The 19,937-nt window shown below is 47.0% G+C and overlaps 3 protein-coding genes across 9 annotated transcripts in view; 2 read left to right on the top strand and 1 right to left on the bottom strand.

Annotated features, from left to right (window-relative positions):
• Nucleotides 1-8,268, top strand: part of LOC120536632 (Snf2-related CREBBP activator protein) — a 50,208-nt gene extending 41,940 nt beyond the window's left edge. For 4 of the 5 annotated variants that reach the window (XM_039765050.1, XM_039765049.1, XM_039765047.1 and 1 more), the window contains one exon: nucleotides 447-6,974. In XM_039765050.1, coding sequence (XP_039620984.1) covers nucleotides 447-5,132 — 4,686 coding nt within the window. In that variant the 3' untranslated portion in view covers nucleotides 5,133-6,974. Of the gene's footprint in view, nucleotides 1-446; nucleotides 6,975-7,994 lie in introns of those variants that run through there. The other variant, XM_039765048.1, reaches the window with a different exon arrangement.
• Nucleotides 8,269-13,946: 5,678 nt separating this feature from the next.
• Nucleotides 13,947-19,113, top strand: phkg2 (phosphorylase kinase, gamma 2 (testis)). The gene is made up of 11 exons (XM_039765057.1): nucleotides 13,947-14,328; nucleotides 14,450-14,757; nucleotides 15,956-16,071; nucleotides 16,192-16,367; nucleotides 16,675-16,729; nucleotides 16,836-16,901; nucleotides 17,641-17,804; nucleotides 17,895-17,985; nucleotides 18,061-18,214; nucleotides 18,312-18,437; nucleotides 18,532-19,113. Exons 3-11 carry the CDS (start codon nucleotides 15,980-15,982, stop codon nucleotides 18,862-18,864), a joined length of 1,257 nt encoding a protein of 418 aa, XP_039620991.1. The 5' UTR covers nucleotides 13,947-14,328; nucleotides 14,450-14,757; nucleotides 15,956-15,979; the 3' UTR covers nucleotides 18,865-19,113.
• Nucleotides 19,114-19,252: 139 nt separating this feature from the next.
• Nucleotides 19,253-19,937, bottom strand: part of ccdc189 (coiled-coil domain containing 189) — a 76,847-nt gene continuing 76,162 nt past the window's right edge. For all 3 annotated transcript variants that reach the window (XM_039765058.1, XM_039765059.1, XM_039765060.1), the window contains one exon: nucleotides 19,253-19,884. In XM_039765058.1, the coding sequence (XP_039620992.1) occupies nucleotides 19,697-19,884 (188 nt within the window). In that variant the 3' untranslated portion in view covers nucleotides 19,253-19,696. The remainder of the gene's footprint in view (nucleotides 19,885-19,937) is intronic.

The following is a 19,937-nucleotide window of genomic DNA, read 5'->3' on the forward strand; positions in this document are numbered from 1 at the left end:
TTAGAAGCTGAGGGACAGTGAGGAGGGAGAGAGAGTGGCTTCAGGCATCAGGTATATAGCAAGGAGTATTTGAGTCGTTTGTGGTTATGGCTATGGTTTGAGTTCCTGGTGAGTATGGGGAAGGTGTAGCAGATGCATGGAGTCTTGTGACTTGTGCACACTGCCATGGGAGTCGTTCTTGCTTCCTCCCTTCACCCCAGTGGCACATTTCTTCCCACTACCACTGCCTCAAACGGTGGTTGTGTGGCTGGCATCCTTTTCTGGTGAAGTACACATGCTTGCCAAGTGTCGGGCATTAATTAATTCATTTGAAAAAGTGTCCAATAAGGGCAGATTTCATCAAAAGTGGTTGAGCAATGCTTTTTAAATTATTGAAGTGTTGTACATAGCCATGTCATTATTGGTTGTTTTTTTTTTTAAAGATACTGTTTTATCCCCATTAACAGGAGCAGGTGGAAGCAGCACGCAAAGATCTGAATCAAGCAAAGGAAGAAGTGTTCAGACTGCCTCCCGATGATGAAGAACTGAGGCCATCTGAGGAGACTACCAACCGTAGGCCTAGGAAGCTAAAAGATAGAGGTTTGAGTACACGCGTAAGTGAGCGCTTGAGGACCCCTCGTGTGCCTGCCAGAGAAGCACCAAACATGGAGGAGAAGCTTGAGCCTTTGGTTCAGGAGAAGACTGTTGATGATGAGGGGGAACACATTAGAGGAAAGGAAGTGAGGTTGCAGAGATCAGCTGAGTCTCCTGTAATTAACCAAGCTGATCAAGTCTCATCAAGTCCCACATTATCTCAGGACTTAACTGAGCAGGAAATCCTGTTGCAACAGGCAAAGGGGAGAAGGCTAACAGATACTGGACTGACACCAAATGGTGGGCAGAAACCATTGACTGATTTAAATGTGAAGAGCCAAGGCCTTAATCTTGTCACAGAGTCTCCGAATGAAGGAAGTCAAGCTTACAATATGGAAATCTCGGCAGATGTTCGGGAAATACCCCCTTCATCTGTTGAACAAGTGCCTGTGCAACATCTTGGCAAGTTTGTGGAGCAGAATTCTGATAAGGAGAAATTGATCACTGAAAAAGAGAGTCACATACATCCTGACATTAAACCACAGACACTAATTATTGAAGAGACTGCTGCTTATCCAGCTGAAGGGCTCTCCCAGAATGTCAGTCAAGTTATTAGTGCACCAAAGTCCACACTCCAGCTGGATATGAAAAAGCAAGGTACTGAAAATCCTGAACTGTCAGTTCCTGAGCATAGCCAAAGCCAGATCCTACTGCCCAGAGAAGAGCCAATTAAAAAATCTCCTGTAGTGCAGCAAGATGCCATACAGCAGACAGTCAACGAGGAGATGTTGGCACAGCCTGCTACGCAGAATGCAGTTGAAACAGCCGCTCAACAAGAGTATGAAGCAACTGTATCTGTAAAAACTAATCCAGTGACTGCATATGTAGCCGGTAACCCTCTTGCACTACAGAGTTTGGAGAGATCCGCACCCGAGGCACCAGCTGTAGATAGAAAAGCTGAAGAGGCTCTAATCGAGATACCACCCAAGGTTAAAGATGTGCCTTGTGTAAAGGACAAATCGGATATTCCCCAAACACAAGACCGCTTTATTGCCGTCTCCGAGTCACTAGTAACTGTGAATGACGCCACAGCATCTCCTTCTTGTAACTCTGTGAACTCGACCAGTGATACCAAAGAGAAACTCTCAATTAACACTGATCACTCTGCACTACACGTGTCACCATTTGCATCTGAAGACTCTTCACAGAAAAGCAAAGTAGATAGTTTAGAGTATCTGTTACATCCTAACAAAGTGCACACATCTGACAGTCAAAAGCATGAGCAAATCTGTATGTTTGACCTACAGTGGAAGAAGGAGCTTCCAGAACAAAGTGACCTTCCAATAAGAAACGTGTCTGCTTCTGAAAAGAATGGACTTGAAACCTCTGTTCCACAAGCATTTGTGCAGAATGTCTTTTCAGAACAGGCAGTCCAAGGGGAAACATTAGCTGAAAATGAATATATCAAGGAATTGGCAAAAGAAACTGTCTTTCCCAAACATTTTGACAGCTCGCAACAGGAGAACCCTGTCTCTAACACTCATTCCTCACTTTGTGTTGAAGATTTTCCTAATTCTGCAGCACCTCTGGAAGTAGGTGACAGTTCCATTTCTTCGGCATTTGAATCTCCTAAGAATCGTCCTGACAGTAGTGGAGGCACAGAAAAGACTTTATCCCCTGGTTCAGGCAAAGACTCGACACCTGTAAAGTCCCCCCGCAGAAGAATTTCTGCAGATGGACAAATCTACAACAGTTGTAAAGAGGATTCACCTGCTGCCAAGGTGTTGAGGAAACTCCCTGGAAGACTGATTACCATTGTGGAAGAGAAGGAACTCAAGCGTAAGAAGCGTGGCGCTTATAAAAAACGTGCAAACCGCGATGAGGTTTCTTCACCTGTGGCTTCTCCCACATCTCCACCGTCAGAATCGACCCCTGAAAAGTTCGCTGCTAGTTACCATCCTCTTGTCAGCTCCACCAATAACAGCCAATCAGATTCAGAGTCGACCGGTAACTTCAGCAGTCCTAGTCGGGATGTTAAAGATATGCCAGTACTTAGAAATCTTCCAGTCAGGCGCAGGTTGGAGACTGAGTCCAGAATGGCAGCTCAGTTGGGCCAGAAGCTGGGCAGGAAGAAGAAAGACAGCAAAGATGAGCGACTGAGTGAGAGAAAGAAGAAGCTGATGTCAAGCCCAGAAATGGAATTGCTTTCAAAAGAGTCAGAAATGCATAAAAAAGATTTGTTACCTCAACAGGTGCAACATTCACCAACCTCTTTCAGCATTCTTGGACAGGCTCCTGACATGCTTGTAGGAAATACCCCAGATGTGCCTCCAAAGCGGAAAAGGGGAAGACCCCCAAAAACGCCTCCCACAGTGGTTTGTCCCATCACCTTTGTCAGCCAGAACACCTCCAAGCAGCAGGTGGAGGCTGTCACCCCAGCTGTATCAAGTTTTAGCAGTATGACTCTGAGCCCCAAACCTCCGATTCCTTCCAGCCCGATACGTTTGCCCACGAACACAGTTCCTCGGACAGTTATTTCAGATGTTGAATGTGTATCTCCAGTTCCAAAGCGAAAGAGAGGGAGACCTCCCAAACATAGACCAAAGGTTGAGGAAGAGTTTTCTCCAAGTGCACATGTACAGAATAGTCCCATCCAAGTGACCTTTTCTTCTCCAAAGCTGGAGTGCACTCCAGTCGAAGCCCCTAAATGTGATGTCCGGACACTTCCTGAAAAACTAAATCCAATGCAAAACAAGGTGAGGAGCCCTGGGAGACCTAAAAAAATAAAATGTGGTATTGTTGAGGAGACAGAGAAACCTTCTCCACCGAAGAAAAGAGGGCGGAAAAAAATTATTCCAGAAGAAAGGCAATCCGTACAAGAGCAAGTGGAAAAGGGCAACAAAACTGGAGAGAAAGTTAGAGAGCCTTCTAAAAACAGGGTTAAAGAGGATGGCAAAGGGCTGAAGATGAACAGGAACACACAGGAGGCAATTAAAAACCTGGAAATGGCTGAGCAACTGCAAACCAAAAGTGACTCTGCTGTCACGGCCTCTCCAGGCAGGAAAAAGAAGCACCACTCTTCCCTGCTTTTGATGCGCCGGTCCACTAGAGCATCCAACTTTCTTCACAGCAGCTCTCTGGAGCATAGCTCGGATGCTGAGAAGCTGGAGCCCATAAAGCCAGCAGCCAAGAAGGACAGGCAGCGGGAAGTGAAAAGAAGGGGTCGTACTCCAAAAAAGGTCATAAGATCCACCCAGGGATCAGAAGTGAGGTCACGTTCACCGTCAACTTCATCAGGTGAGGAGAGGAATGTAGTGCCGGCGCCTCGTAAAAAAGGGAGACCAAGAAAGAAGAGAAGGCATGTGGGGCAGCACCAAAAGAGTGATAAGAGTCCTTCAAGTACCCCTGCAGCTCCAAGAGTCACTCGATCATCAGGGTTTGAAACTTCCCAAAGCCAAGAAGCAGAGTCGGAGGCAAGTAGTGAAAGCTCTGAAAGACATTCGGGCAAAAAGCGAGTGACAAGAGCTGCTAAACCGAGACTGCTGCCATCCGGCCCAACAAGTGGAAAATCTGCTTTAGTTGGCCCACAGGTCCTGGCTAATACCACCACTGGGGAGTCGGGAAGTGAGGCCTCCCTTGTCATGACACAAAGTTCCCAGACTACTGCTGCTGCGTCTTCTGACAGTGAACGCTCCAAGAATGTTAGGGTCAGGGGGCGGTTAAGGGTTGCAGAAGAAGAAGAAGAAAACTTCCCTTCTGGTCGGCGCAAAGGAGCTCATTCTTCTCATTTCGCCTCTTACAGCTCCCCAAAACTTGACCTTGTGAGGCGATCCTCTGCCTTGAATGCTGCAGCCAAACTAATGGCGATGAGAGGCCGCGGCAGGGCAGAAGATACTTCTTCAGTGGACAGTAGTGCGTCGGAAATGAGAGTGCCTGTCCGACATTCGGGAGAAGCCGTGAGGGTCAAACATGTTTATGAGGTGCCAAGATCGACCAGGCAAAAGCCTGGCAGTCTACTGCCGCCTCTAGAAAGCAGAAAACACAAACCCAGAACTCCTACCACAAACACACAGTCTGCTGCAAGCCGAAGCCGTAGCAGCAGCATCAACAGCAGCAAGAGCCAGATGTCAAAATGCATCCAGCGTTCGGACAAAGATGGCGAGGATGACTCCGAGGACTCTGTGTCTTCTAGCGAGGATGGCACAAATAGCAAAGGCAGTGTTATCAGCCACCCCCAGCGGACCAAAAAGCGGCGCCCACGGTTGGAGCAACAGGAAGACCGCTCAGATAAGGAGTCCTCTTCTGGTGGGTGGCAGAGGCAAAAAAGGTCCAAATTAAACTTGAACAGTTCCCAGGGTTTTAAAGTGGGTGGCCATGGCTTGGAGGGGACTCCAGACCGGATGCTTCGGAGTGTTGCAGCTGCAGCCGCAGCTCACGCCACAACGCCAGCTAACAATACCCGCTCCTCTGTGGCTCCGTCTCCCACACTTATGTTGCGGAGGGACAGTCAGGCCTTTGGCTCCTCAGTTACCAACAGAAAACGGAAAAACAAAACATGATCAAGAAAAGTGGGGAGGGGGGACACCCCGATGGAATCTGATTGTGCTTTGTTAACCTTATGCCCCCTTTTTTTAAGCTTCCTATCTGGAGTGCTAGTGAGCCTGTATTTCCAGGAGGAATTTTTTGTGGGCCCCATGCAGAGCCTTAGGTTGTGAGTTCACAGCTGGCATGAGGCCACACAACGATGCAGTGGCTCGTGGTGGGGCAGTGGTGTCCGTAAATCCAGGATTTCCTTAGCTTTGTCATCTATTCCCATCTCCCTTTACAGCGTCAGTGACATTGGGCCTGAACTACACTAAGGACTGACTACCTAAACCAGATCTGTACTCTTCTTTTAACCTTGAGGTCCACTTCTAATTGACTCTAAGCCGTGCCATGTTCAGTTTCATTCGATTACTCGACCTCCCATACCCTGGTGCCGGGCTTTAAAGCTCTGTCAAAAAATTTTTGGGAATGTGTGACATGTGAATGATCTAGTGGTTCCAAACCAACATCCAGTAGGCAGCGGGGCATTAGGCAAAGCACACCTTGGTGTCATTCGAGAAGGTTTCTTGGACATGTACATTCCTTTTGATTTTATTTCTTTCCTGTGTGTATATATGTTTAATTTATAGGACAATTAGACCAATTAGTATGAGGACAGGGTAGGCTTAAACAGACTGGGGTGGGCTTCTATTTGGGGAGGGAGGGGGTGCCACTTGCTTTGGATGGTGTCCCTGTTGTAGATTGACTTGCCGCTTCAGCGCCCCAACTTCTTGGAGTTAGGCGTGTATCCCATATTGGGAGATTCTGAGAGGAGCGCATGTGTGTGCGAATGAATTGTGTGTCTCCTGAAGCTCACGTGGCATGGCTTTGTCCCCCGCCATTTATTTGGAGTTTTATTCTTTGTGTGTTTCTGTACCTCTGAGATTTGCATCCCCATTCTTTCCCGTTGGGTGGTGCCAGCATTCTGGGCATACGTCTTGGCATCCTCTGTATTCTTGACTCGCTGAGCCATCCAGTGTGCACATGGTGGCCATTTTCTTAAAGGCTATCTCTGGTTAAATCTAAAAGCGAGTTTGCGTTTTCCTTTTGTTTTATGTTTGCCTGCTAATATGAAATTTTCAATTTTTTTTTTTGGCTTTGTCCAGCTCTGTGTAAAAGCTGAGTGACAGTTGTGGGTTTTGAATGTGAAAACTCTTTTCCTTCCCATACAGTGTTCAACGGGGAGGGGGTAGAGAATTTCCAAATTTCAGACCCTAACTCTCAAGCCCGATTACATTCCTGAGCTTGAAATGGTTATTTTTTTTGTTTTTGGTCCCCTCTTTTGTAACTTTTCAAAATTTTATTGCAGTTAAACAATAGAAGATGGAAGCGGCCCAGTGCTCCTCTAACTTGCTGGGTTGTCTGCACCTTTCCCCCCCACCCAAAAGATGACGAGATATGTATCTGTGTGTGTGCATATCTGTGTATAATAATGTACTTGTGTAATTATGGATGTATAGTATATGATTATAGATGTAAACCTTTATGGAAACAGAAGTATAAAATTGTGTCGCATGAGACTCATTAATACAGTGTCATGCATGGGAATTTCCACTTAAAGCAATGTTAGCATTTATTTTGGACTGTGCCCTTGTGTGCTCAATGTGGTGGGCAGCGAGGTGTGGTCTGCAGCCGGGCATATCATCCACGAGCAGCGTGTAGACGGTTCATTATGGAAGTGCGGCAGAAGAGCACATGGAGAAGCTGTGTAGGTGGGGCGGGGCGCCTAAATGGTTAGCCAGGAGTTGCTGTGGGCAGCAGCCTGCCAACGCTTAGGCCAATATTGCAGATTGCTTTTGTATTTTTTTTTTTTTTTTGGTAAAATTCCTCCAGCCCCAAATTCAGAGATCTCTGGAACTTTCTCAAACAAATCTGCCTCATGCGCGGGGTCTAAAGTTGCAGGCCAGCTTCTTGGCAGGGTTTCATTTGAGGAGTTGCCGTGAGTGATGTCTTCTGGGCTGCCCTCGGACCCTGTACCTTCTTGCCATCTCTCTTCACTTCTGTTTTATCTTTTTCACTTTCTTAATGAGCACCTGAATGGCAAGCACTTTAAAAGCTCATCGGAGAGAGGAGAGCATATATATATATGTGTGTGTGTGTGTGTGCGAGTGTGAGAGAGGGGGCCACTAGATGTAGGTAGGTAAGACCACCCTAGGCTCTCCAGGCCTTGAGCAGGTTCCCGGCTGCTTTTTGATTTTAAATTTTAATGTGGGATTCAGAACTGCACGGATGGGGGGGCCTTTAGTGGCATTTTGGACAGTAAAAGGAAACGAAGGACCAACTAAACTGCACAAGATGAGTAAATGCAGCCATAATGAAATATGCGAGTAAAGTGATGCAGGCCTCGGTTGGCCGGTGTCTGGATCTCCTTGTGTGCCCGTTAGACTTCCACTTGTTGAGTCTGAGTCCTTTATGGCAGACCCTCCATGATTGTACCCCATAACCAGCTGCTCACTTGGGCGATGCGCTTCACAAAAAGAAGCAGAAAGTGTCTGTCTGTCAGTCTCTCTCTCTCTCTCTCCATTTTAAAACGTACTTGAAGAAAATTCAGAAACAATTTGACGAGTGCTCTCACTACAGTTACTGACCTGAATCTGCAACACAACTCTACACTGGCGTTTGTGCGCAAATCAGAACCAACAAGGAGGGGCGGCGCTGTCAGAATCAAAGACAAGAAAAAAACATCCTGCAAATGGGGGCTCTGTGTCCGGTGTCCTTGTTTCAGTCACCATTGTGGTGCTGACGCTAGTTTTGTAAGGGGGTGGTTGGGTTAACGGTTTTGGGAAGCGTTGGAAGCATCTGATGATTTTTCTTTTTTTTTTTTTTGTACTTTGCAGCTGTGCTGTGGGGTGCCCCTTCACCCCCAGAATAACCCCTGGCCCGCTCATTCGACTCAGAATTTTACCAGGTGATGACGAAGGGAGAGTTGTTTTGACTCTTAGCTGTTTTAATTGTGTAATTATTATCACAAAGGAAAATCCCGTATTGGTATTCATGTACAGCTCCTGTTGTATTATATGTACTTTGAACAGAATCTATGCAAAGAGTATTTTGTATAGGAGGCACAGAAAGGCAACACCGTACAGTTTTGGCCTTTTTTTGTGTTGGGGGTGGGGGTGGATGGGGAGTGGTGCGCAGTCGCTATGTAATTAGCAGAGCATGTTTGAGTTACACAAACATTTGCTGTAATGTTTCTTGCTGAAAAGGAAATCCCCAAAAAATAAAAATAAACTTTAAATTTTTTTTGTGGGTGGCTTTTTTAAATTGTTTTTGGTTCATATGCCGACACTGAAATCCCCAAGCACTGCCCGTTTTTACCGATCCTGAGGTTTTTATTGTTTTCAGTTCTTTTATTTTTTGGTCCTGTTTCTTCTGCCGATTTGGCCTGCTGTGTCCTCCAGTTTTCCTACCTAATGTCGTCCCCTAAATGGATTGATGGGTGGAGTGCAGATCTCCGTCTGGACGAGCCTCCCAAGGAGTGCGTTGGCCTGGTTTAAGGCTGAAATCCACTTTCGTAAAAACCCGTTTACATGTGCAAGTCCAGCAATGGAGTTCTCCGCTGCCAAAACGCCGTCACCGAGAATGCGCTGAACAAGATAATCGGCCGTCGTGAATCTTAATGCGAGCCTCCCGAGACTGCTGTAGAGTTCAGCGCACCACCATTCCAACCAGGAGCAAGGAAGTGACCACCCAAACATTTGACATGCTGTTTTTTTGTTACCCGTGGCCACTGGCTGTGTGTCTGAGGCTAACTGAGTGCAGTGAAAATATAAATACGCAATCCTTAACTGCAACCTGGTTAAAGGTTTACATTCACCTTAATAGAAACATAGTAACTGAACAGACATATCCTATTGTCATTCCCAGAGGTGACCCATCACAGTCATCAGCAGTGCTTTTATGAATCCCATACCAAATGACATCTGACAGAGACCTGTTTATTGCATGGTGCACTGCAAGCATTGAAACTGAGGCCTACATTGAATACTTCGATTTCTGCCCATCCGAAACTGGTAGCAGAACTTGCCCACCTTAAGTGTCTGTGTGACCCTCTGCTTGCTATGTCTTAATTCTTACAGATGGCACACAACATTTTTTTTTATTCCAGTTATGGTCCCCCATACTAAATGGCATGCAAGAGATATGACAGCTCTGGGTGGTGCACTGCGGATGTTAATGCTGAGGTCAGTGTTGATCTTTGAGATGGCTTCGATGGGTAATACAGCTAGTGGCCACGTAACAAATCGACATCTGTTAAGTGGAATAAGGGCAGCTGTAACATTTCTGAATCTTGGTTTCTGTGAATAACTGCGTTCTCAAAGTGCATTAAAAAACACTTGGTGGGCTTCTGGAGAATTTGCTGATGTCACTGGCCCAGAAACCTTTGGCTGCCGTTTCCTGATCTCTGAGGACGAAGGCCTTGAAATTTGATTGAGAGATATTAGACTGATAAAACTTTACTTGTCCCAGGGGGATATTTGCTTTTTACAGAAGGTCAATAAATAAATGACAAACACCAAACCCCCTCCCAGGTACACACCAGTGTGACTAAAGTGACAGAAGACACACAAACTTTACATTCCCCATCTGCCCAGTGATGTTCACGGAAGAGGTGGTGCAGCCCGTCTTGAGTGTCATGTCTGTTGTCTCGTGTCCATATCTGTGTGGCGCAGGCACCTCACTGGCTGTTGGTGTCCCTCGGTCTCTGTCCATCTGTTATATAGGGTCATGTAGTGCCAAGCATCATCAGGTTAAAGGCAGGAGCAAGGTGGCACTCTGTTACCATATCTTTACTTTTCACACAGAATCTCTCTGGTGCCACCAGTGCATCCAAAAAAAATCCTATTGGCATAGTCGGGAGATGGCAAGGAAAGACCGCAAACATAAAAACACAAATGGACAGGGGGTGGTGATGGGGTATCTTCCACACACGGTTTGATTGAAGTGGGCCCTCACATTCACATGTAGCTGTTTGGAGTGGTGGGAGCGTCGCCATAGTAATGATGGAGTCAGAAGTCTGCCAGAACACACCATCTGCCATCGCCTGCTAAAGGAGAACACAAACCCTGTAAAACCCCAATGTACCCGGTACACATAATAAAGCTTGCCCCCCAATTTGCTAAGGAAGCCAGTAGACCTGGAGTAACGCTTCTGCTTTTTCCTGCCAGCCCATATTTATATAGTGCCTTTAGAGCGTACTCCAGACACTTTTTCCTTGTTTTGTTCTTTTGCAATATTGTGCTAAAATCATTTAAATTCATTCAAGAGCCCAGAATGACAAGGCGACAACAGGGCTTTAGAAATTTTGCACATTTATTTAAAAAATATACCAAAATATCTCACTGACACAAGTATTCCAACCCTTTACTCCGTACTTCATTAAAGGCCCTGTGGCGACCATGCCAGCTGCATTGAGAGATTTTCTGCCTTTCAAGCTCTGCTGTCAGAGTTGCACAACAATTGTCAGGTCACCCCAGAGATGTCCGATTGGGTCCACCTTCAGGCTCTGGCTGGGCCACTCGAGGAGGAACCAAGACCTGGCCCAACTCACTCCTGTGTTGCCTTTTCTTTGTCCTGGTGAAAGGGGAATCGTCGGCCTAGTCTGCGGTCCAGAGTGCTCTGAGCAGGTTTTTGTTGAGGATCTCTCTGGACTTGACTCCATATTGTTTTCCCCTCAGCCCTGCCTTGTCTCCCAGTCCCTAACATGGCTGCCACCATAGGACGGTGCAGGTGAGGAGCAGTTTGTGAGTTTCTCCAGGTGTGACTCTTAAAATGGAGGCCAAACGGTTCAATCTTGGCTTCATCAGACCAGAGAGTCTTGTTTCTCTCAGACGACGCCAATCCTTCAGGTACCTTTATTGCAAGTGGGCCTCGCTCTGTTTATTTTCTAATAATGTGGAGAGGATTCTGTCTGGCCGCTGTGTCATAAAGCATAGATCAGTGGAGTGTTGCAGTCATGGCTGTCCTTCTGGAAATTTCTCCTTTCTCCCCAAGGGTTTGCTGGAGCTCAGCCAGAATGCCCACTGAGTCCTTGGTCACCACTCATACCAAAGGCTGTTCTCCCCTGATTGCTCAGTTTGGATGGACAGTTGGTGTTAAGAAGAGTCTTAGTTGTTGTTTAAGAATTCTGGAGAACACTGTGCCCCTGGACACCTTCAATGCTGCTGACGTTCTGTTTTTGTAGCCTTCTCCATATCTGTGCTTCACCACAATCCTGTCTCTGAGCTCTTCAGGCAATTTATTTGACTTCATGGCTTGGTTTCTGCTCACCTGTGGAACTTTCTCTAGACAGGTGTGGACTTTAGCCAGTGATGTCCAGTCACTTGAATTCACCACAGTTGGACTTCAGACAAGTTGTAGCAACATCTCAACGCTGGCCCAAAGAATGGGATGTGAAGGAGTCAAGCTTCCATTGTCACAGCAAAGTGTCTGAACACTCGTGTCGATGGGATGTTCTAGTGTTTTTAATCATTTTACGACAGTTTCTCAAGTCCTAGTTTCGTGTTGCCATGCTGGAGTTATTGAGCGTTGGTTGATATTGGAAAAATCAATTTAAACGATTTTAGCACATAACAAAATATGAAAAAGGGAAGAGTCCGAGTTGTGAATGCAATGTTTATTTATATTTCAGTAGGCTTTCCTCCTTTGTAAAGTCAATTGGGCTGCAATTAGTCATGGTGTCCAGTCCAATATGAACCTGGTGGAGGTCAAATCTCATTTCCTTAATAGCCCTTCCTGTTGGAGACCACTGTGAAAGCAGGTCAACCTGGACTTCCTTGTCCCCAGCTACTGATTCTGGCTCTTCCTGGCATTTCCAAGCCACCTGTGAAACACAATCCCTCCAGCATAGCCTGTGACCCTAAATACTTGGATCGGCAACGCCAGGAAACGGAAGGTCGGGTAAGTGGACTGTGTGCTCTACTCGGGTGCCCAATTAAAGACGATCAGTCGGCTGCTCCTTGTTTCCTGCTACACATCATCAGACTCACTTGGAGTGGAGTGGGACAAGTGCGAAGGTCAAGGAGGCCGTATCTAAACTGACCTCTTCTGACCACACCCCTCACCTTCTAATGTTACCAGTGTTAATAAGAGCTGGTAACAGAGGTGGCATACATTCTAGTAGAGAACTACACTGCAACCATTTGTAGGTTTCTGTTTAAAAATCTTAGTCACACTAAACGTCACAGTTGAGATGATTCTGTGTTGGTAACAAATAAAAATGGAGGTGCAGTACAGTGAGCTTGGAATGGAAGATACGATGAAGAGAAATCCAAGGGCTGAAAGTTAACATGAAGACGCTCTCTCGTTCTTTTATATAAGTTTCATTGGGCCGGGGCTTATTAACATTTCGCCTGTTAAGCTGATATCACATTAGCCAACGTGTTGTTTGTCAGATTTGCACATCACAGTTGATTTTGTCGCTCCACCTCGTCAATACACACGACTGAACATTGTGGCCCACATCATATTTACTGATTTGAATGTGATGCAGTCCAGCTATGGCCTTCCACAGCTCCACCAATTGGATTGCAGGATTTTGTCACTTGGTTTACTTGAGTCACAAAAAGACTTAATCTTAACTTTAGTGTAACCAGTGATGTATAATATAAAGCGACAAGACATCCTCAGTGGAGTGGAGCTCTGGAGGTCCGCAGCTAAGAGACTATTGGACTGCACACCAATCTTCAGCGCAGTTGTGCTCGCCCCTTTCTGTAGCAGCCAATAGCCAACTTCCTGATGGAGTCGACAGTGTTCAAATTGTTAACAGCTGCAGTGGAGTCAGCAGCAATCTCGGCCCTTTCATATTATTGATTGTAAAATACGAGATGTCAGAGATAAGAGCTTCACCTCTGTTTGTGGGGTCCTCAGCCTCCATGCTGTTTGACGAAGCTCAGCCACAGTGTCCGCCACCACATCATTCTGTCCTGGTACCTTAAACATCACACGGATAGATGAGCTCCTCTTCTGTTTGCGAGGCTCGACACCCCGGTGTTACATATTCCCTGTCACTGCATTATATGAATTGTACTTTTCAGATGCGCACCCATTGCTCGTCAGGTCTCATGCACACAGCGCCCACCTCGACCACTAAAGACAAAATTAAATCAGGTTCTTGGTCTCCGTCATCAGGTAGGTCTCATTAGTCCAGTGTGTATCCATCCCTTTAGAGTCGTCACTCGCTTTAACACTTTTATACGTCTGAACGACCACCAAAAGGGGACGTGGGGGGTGACAGACATAGCACGGCATCAGTGGTGGTCTCTCTTTGGTGGATCGAGTGCAATCGTCGGAGTGGCGACTCACCGGATATGAAACTCCATTTTAGGTGCTCGTCGCCCTCGCTGACATTATGTACATGAAGGCTATGACGGAAAAATCGTTAGAAAGGTCGCGTAATGTGACATGGGCTTTAGGTGTCGAATCGCGTTTAGCAGTTAGACAGCGAGGGAGGGAGGGACGGACGGACGGACACTCACACTCACACTCACACACTCTCTCTCTCTCTCTCTCTCTCTCTCTCTCTCTCTCTCTCTCTCTCTCTCTCGCCGCTGGTGTTCAAACGCTATCTTTTTAGCGACCGTCTCTTCCTCTAAATTGGCTCAGCCCAGGCTGCCCCCGCCCCTCGATTGTAATTCTTTAACGCGTTTGGCTACAGCTTTCACAGCCGGACTATGTTTATTGTTTCTATTGGCCAAACCCGCTGCCTATCTCGTTCATTCACAAGATCTTCGTCTACCTGTTACAATCCTCCCCTGCAATTGGATGCTCCCTTTGAGGCGTGCCCCCTAATGCTTTCCTGTAATTGGTGGAGTCAGCGCTTGATCCGCCTTGTCACGGCAAAAACAATTTCACTCAACTTTATAGATAGCGCCAAAGAACAACAAACAGACGTGCCGAAGGGCACCCCTGCGATAGAAAGCTGCACTTTGATTTTGAAAGGAGCCCGGAAAATGAGCGCTGAATAACACTGGACGATAAAGGCCGGCACACAGCAGACATGACTGTGTCGTAGTCGCGTATCGGCGTGCGGTCGATTCCTCCCATTTCATCTGTACGCCTGTGGCGCTGACATTTTACGATCGAGGATAAGGCGGAACACTTGGCCTCAGGGCGATCCCCCATCCAGCCGCCTTCGTCTTAGTTTGTCTTCGTGAAGGGCGGCTGTGCGAGGTGAGCTGCAGTGCCGGAAGATACCTTCGGCCGGCTTGGAGGTTTCTGTAAAGTGTGACATGGCCGGGTTTCCAGATGTCGCCCCAAAGTTGATCGCTGTTTTTGTTGATTTTTGTTTTAGGCCGTCATCGGAGATGCATATTAAGCTCCGATCGAATGGAGAAGTCCTGGAGATGAACGGAGCGCAGAGCGCCTAAGCTGCGGGGCAGAATAAATCGGAAAAGAAGATCCGTGACAGCCCAAGCCTGAGGAAGTCGTCGCCTTCGATCTGCGTGTCGTCGCGCGCCAGGGCTCCATCGTTCAGGGTGAAAAAAGATACATCGGGAGATGCGGCGCCAGTAGATAAGTGACCGGTAGCAGAAGAAAGAAGGAACTCGAACATCCCCAACCACACCTTGGCAGACCACCGGAGAGAGGACACCTGGGCAGGTGAGACAAACCCAGGGGTCCGGAAGGGGCGGAGCTTTCGATGGCTGTAATGGTTTTCACAATGTTTAAAATATTGGCTTTGCCTCATCAGCCTCTTATCGTTCATTTGCCTTCCCTAATATCTGTGAAATACCAACTACTCGTGCAGATCCCGGGGTTCTGGTATTTCTGCACAGCAGAGTCTCCACCATGGAGGTCCAAGTCGCTAAAGTAGGCTTCATGGACAGTCGTCATTATTTCTGAAAGGCAGCTCTGTGATGTAGGAGCACCACTGAACAGCCAGTTCGATTGCACGTTTATGTCGCTTGGTGTATTCGACAGTTGTCATTATTTGAGTCAGGCAACCATCTCACATCCATGATCTTAACCACAGTGTAACTGGGCACATCCCGTAACGTCCCTGTCGTATAATGCACACCAATAACCTCCTGAAAGGACCGGAGCTGTGAATGTCCACAGCCAAACTCTGCTGTGCGTGATTCAAGTTAGGTGACCCCCCCACAACCCTAATCTTGACCAGTGTAACTGGGTGCAGTTCAGGGGGTCTGCAGCTGGACTCTGTGGGTGCCCATTGGAGTCGGCTCCACCTACATGGAGCTCCACAATGGAGGCTCTAAGCTAAAGAAGCCAAGTACCTGAGAAGGATGAGGGCAGCACTGCGAGCAGAGACAAATGGGGCTGTGACGTGGAGTTGCTCCTTGGTGGGATGGGTGTTGTGAGGCAGAGGGAGGGTCTGTCACTACATTAAAGGCAACTCGAATGGCCATTGAGCTGTGGCTTACCTGCTCAGAGCTCCCGGGTTTGTGGCCGGCCTCTCTATGCGAGGACGTGAGCAGTTCCTTGGGCCCTGCTGTTTGTGTCGCAGGGTGGTCTTGGGGGCCATAATTATTGTCTGACTTGAAAGTCTTCCAGGTGGTGAATGGTGGCCACTTGAGGCTTCAGGATGCCATTTGTTGAATGCTGAACACAATAATAGAACATCAAGCGGTGGTCTGCCTGTTCTCCAGTGGTTCTTTGATGTTTGTTTGGGTCTGTAGAGGTTTTAATCAACTTCTACCTGCTCTTCTCGTCAGGTTTATTTCAGCATTGGGGGGTCACCCCAGTGTGTTGTTCATTCTGCTGTTAACACGTATGGCAATCGTGTTTTTGTCACATCTTTCTACTCTTCCGTGACTTACCTGGGGAATTCCTTTTCCAGGTTTCCATCAACGTGACCGCCAAGATGACCCGTGACCTTCAGCTGGACGAGCTGCCAGACTGGGCTGGCGCCAAAGAGTTCTACCAGAAGTACGAGCCGAAGGAGGTGATTGGCAGGTGAGAGCCTTCATATGACGCACAGAAGGGTGACAACCCAATGTGCTGTGATGTGGCGTGGTGTGGCGTCTGTGTCGTTCTCTAGTGCGTCTTTTTCACTGACAATGTCCAATACTGCAGGGGAGTGAGCAGCGTGGTGCGGCGCTGCGTGAACAAGCAGAATGGCCGCGAGTACGCTGCAAAGATCATCGAGATCACTCCCGAGAGGATGACAGCCCAGCAGCTTCAGGAAGTCAGGGAGTCCACCATGAAGGAGATTGACGTCCTCAGGAAGGTGTCGGGGCATCCGTCCATCAGTGAGTGAAGCCACCAGTGACCCCTCCTTCATTTTCTGATGGACTCTTCTGTCACTGCTCCACTCTTCCTTTAACTCTTTCTTTCCCTCTCCGCTGTGTACTAAACTGTTTATTTTTTCTTGTCATCCCGTTTTTTTTTTTTTTTTGTGACGAGGTGGTGTCCTCACTTGGTCTTCCTCTGCTCTTAGTTTCTCATCTGTACTGTTGACTCCTGTGGTTACTCCTTGTCCATGTGTCTCTGATCATGAAAGTCTGACATTTTACTGACTGATTGACTTGGCCTCTCTCTCTCCCTCTCTTTCCCCAGTCACACTTATCGACTGCTATGAGTCGTCCACCTTCATATTCCTCGTCTTTGACCTGTAAGTCGATGCAAAGCTGCAGTGTTTTATGAGCTGGTAGACTTGGGTGTTGCCTACTGCTGCTGTGATTTTCTCATGATGGTTTTTTTTTTCTCTTGGTGCCCAGGATGCGAAGGGGAGAACTGTTTGACTACCTGACAGAGAAGGTGACGCTAAGTGAGAAGGAGACAAGGTGAGCCCCTCATTCGTCTTACACAGAACATAAGGAATCTTAACAAATGTCAGGAGAATCGTTCGATCCATCAAGCCTGTTTGTTTAGCGAACAGCTCAGCTGTCACAAAGTCTCATCCAGTTCCTCCTTAAAGGTTGTCAAGAGCTCTTCTTCAACTCCTTGTCTTGGTAGCTTGTTCCAGATTCCCACAATTCTTTGCTTGGAGCAGTGCTCCCTGATTTAGTCCTAAACACACTTCTCCCTAATGTCCACTGGTGTCCTCGAGTACAGGATTTACCGTTAAGTTGAAAGATGTCTGCTGGATCTACTTTATCAAGGCCTATTGGGAATTCAAAGACTAGACCTGGATGAGGTTCCCACTCTGTCTTCCCTGCTCATTGCTTGACTGGTTTAATTAGTGGAGTCTTTCGGAGTAAATCTAACATTTTTAGTGATGAATGTGCAAGCACAGGTGTCATATCGATCTTGACAAGTCGTGGCCTAAACAGAAAAACTGAAATTGAATAAAATCATAAGCAAGATTAGCTAATCTGATTAATTTCCATGTCTTAAACACACAAGTACTTTCTGGACTGAGTCAAAGTAGAACTAGAAAGTAATTTTTAATTTAGTTTTTTAATGAAGTTGATGGAAAAATACAAACCTGCAGAGAAAGGTTTCCACAAGTCCAAGTTTGAGAGCCACCCGTTTATTCTAATGACGCACTTTACTGTCCCTTTTTTTTCCTTTGACCCTCAGGAATGTCATGCAGGCTCTTCTCCAGGCCGTTCTGTACCTCCACTCACAGCGCATTGTGCACCGAGATCTCAAACCCGAGAACATCCTCCTGGATAACGATGGCAATGTCAAGCTCTCGGACTTTGGCTTTTCTTGTCAGCTGCAACCAGGCCAGCGCCTCCGAGGTGAGTTTGCATGCCTAGTGGGGCCGGTGGATTTAGGGAACCTTCGAAACACCTCCATGATTGACTGACTATCTGACTTGTTACTTTTAGAGCTGTGTGGAACCCCTGGATATCTGGCCCCTGAGATCCTGAAGTGTTCCATGGATGAGACTCATTCTGGCTACAGTGAAGAGGTGGACCTGTGAGTACCCATCATTTGTACCCCTCTGCTCTGTCAAGGAACGCACACACTGACCTCCTGTTTGCCTCTCCGTAGCTGGGCCTGTGGCGTTATCATGTTTACTCTTTTGGCGGGATCCCCCCCATTCTGGCACCGTAAACAAATGCTAATGCTACGAATGATCATGGAGGGCCGTTATCAGTTTAGCTCTCCAGAGTGGGATGACCGTTCAGACACCGTGAAGGATTTGGTAAGTTGTGGCACTAGTGCTGAGTTAGGTCCAGTTCTGGTGATTTAAGTAGAGGAACTGATTGTCCTTTGACCCACTGTGCGCACTCCCTGTACAGATCAGTCGCCTCCTAGTGGTGGATCCTATACAGCGTCTCACTGCTGAGCAGGCCCTGGGTCATCCTTTCTTTCAGCGTTATGAACTAGAGGAGGTCCGTCACTTTAGCCCATACCGCAAGTTTAGGGTAAGTCCAGGTTGCAGTAGAATTGCCCACTCTTAACACCAACTGATCTTTGCCACTGAATGTCCTGGCGGTTTATTCTCATTTGTCTCCTCAGGTGATGATCCTGACAGTTCTGGCTTCTATCCGAATTTACCTCAACTACCGACGGGCCAAACCTCTTACCAAGGAAGTACTTATGCGGGACCCTTATGCAATTAAGGGGGTCCGCAAGCTGATTGACGCTTGCGCCTTCCGTATCTATGGGCATTGGGTAAAGAAAGGAGAGCAGCAAAACCGAGCAGCCCTGTTTGAAAATAGCCCAAAGGTTGCACAACTAGCCATTGGCTTAGAGGAAGAGGAGGGACATCTAGTGCCATCGACCATGGGTAGTGGCTGCTTTAGCCCCCTGGACATTGGTGGGATGGGAGGCGGGTTTTGGGGTATATAGGGCGTAGATGTTTCAAGCAGGTTTACAATTTGTGACTTTCTGGGACCGTTATGTCAGATCCATGGGGGGCACAACTCTTCACAGTACTGTAACTCAGAGGACCAGCAGTAGTGCAGGTTCTCATTTCACTGAATGTGCAGAATGTGCATTTCTCTTATTGACTGCAAGTGATGGCGTATGCAGGTAACCATCTGTCACCCGCTATTGTATATTTTCTAATATATTAATAAATTTTAACAATCCGCTCCTCCTGAAGCTTAGTTTGAAGTTTTTGCATGCCAGATAAACCATGGAAGGGCTGCTCCTCATTTAAAATGAACTTGTGTTCTGTTATGTGCATTCATGTGGCAGCCATCAGTGCCAAGAACAAGTCATGAACTTCTAAGCGTGAATGTAACTTTGTGTATTTTTTATTTTGGTCACAAACAGTGCATGAAATGAATCCATTCCAGTCATATCTGCAATAAAATCCTGGGACCTACTCAGGTCCAGCCAATAAAACCCAACAGTATTGAGCAGATTTCATGGCTAACTAACTAGGTTACTCTTGTTATGAACCCACAGAGGACGACGACATAACCAGGTGGTGATGATTGGGGGGGGGTCCTTTTCCAGAAGTACAGCCGAATGCAGAGCCTGTCACATTGATATATACAAGGTGGTCAGGTGCTGTTATTTTTAGATCTTCTGGTCAAAAAGGCAAAGTGTCAGTTGACCCAAACAGTAAGAACCCTCAAGGCAAGAAGAAAGAAGATGGTTTAGTCGGGGAAGTAAGGATCAGTTTTGTGAAAAAGGTCCTCCCTGCATTGCTTGCAGCTGGGCGCACTTGCTTCTATTTCTTGCGTGCTGCTTTCTGGTTTTTCTCCTTCTGCTTCCCATTGTCCTCCAACTGAGCCAGCTTGGAATTCAGCATCTCGGCATTTAGCTTGAGCTTCTCTTCCATGTTTTGTCGTAACTTTGCCACCTCGACATCAAGCTGTGATTGGATGAATTGTTGGAGCTCCGCTTTGGGTGATGTGGCTATAGGGGAAGATAAGTAAATTGTACGTGTTAAGGTGAGGTGAGAAAATGAA

The sequence above is a fragment of the Polypterus senegalus genome, chromosome 10 (genome assembly GCF_016835505.1).
Source record: "Polypterus senegalus isolate Bchr_013 chromosome 10, ASM1683550v1, whole genome shotgun sequence".
Classification (NCBI taxonomy): Eukaryota; Metazoa; Chordata; class Cladistia; order Polypteriformes; family Polypteridae; genus Polypterus; species Polypterus senegalus.

Coding starts and splice junctions, on each gene's coding strand:
- phkg2 (XM_039765057.1), top strand. CDS start 15,980: ATGACCCGTGACCTTCAGCTGGACGAGCTGCCAGACTGGGCTGGCGCC. Junction 16,730..16,835: donor ATATTCCTCGTCTTTGACCT/GTAAGTCGATGC, acceptor CTTGGTGCCCAG/GATGCGAAGGGGAGAACTGT. Junction 18,438..18,531: donor GCCCATACCGCAAGTTTAGG/GTAAGTCCAGGT, acceptor TTGTCTCCTCAG/GTGATGATCCTGACAGTTCT.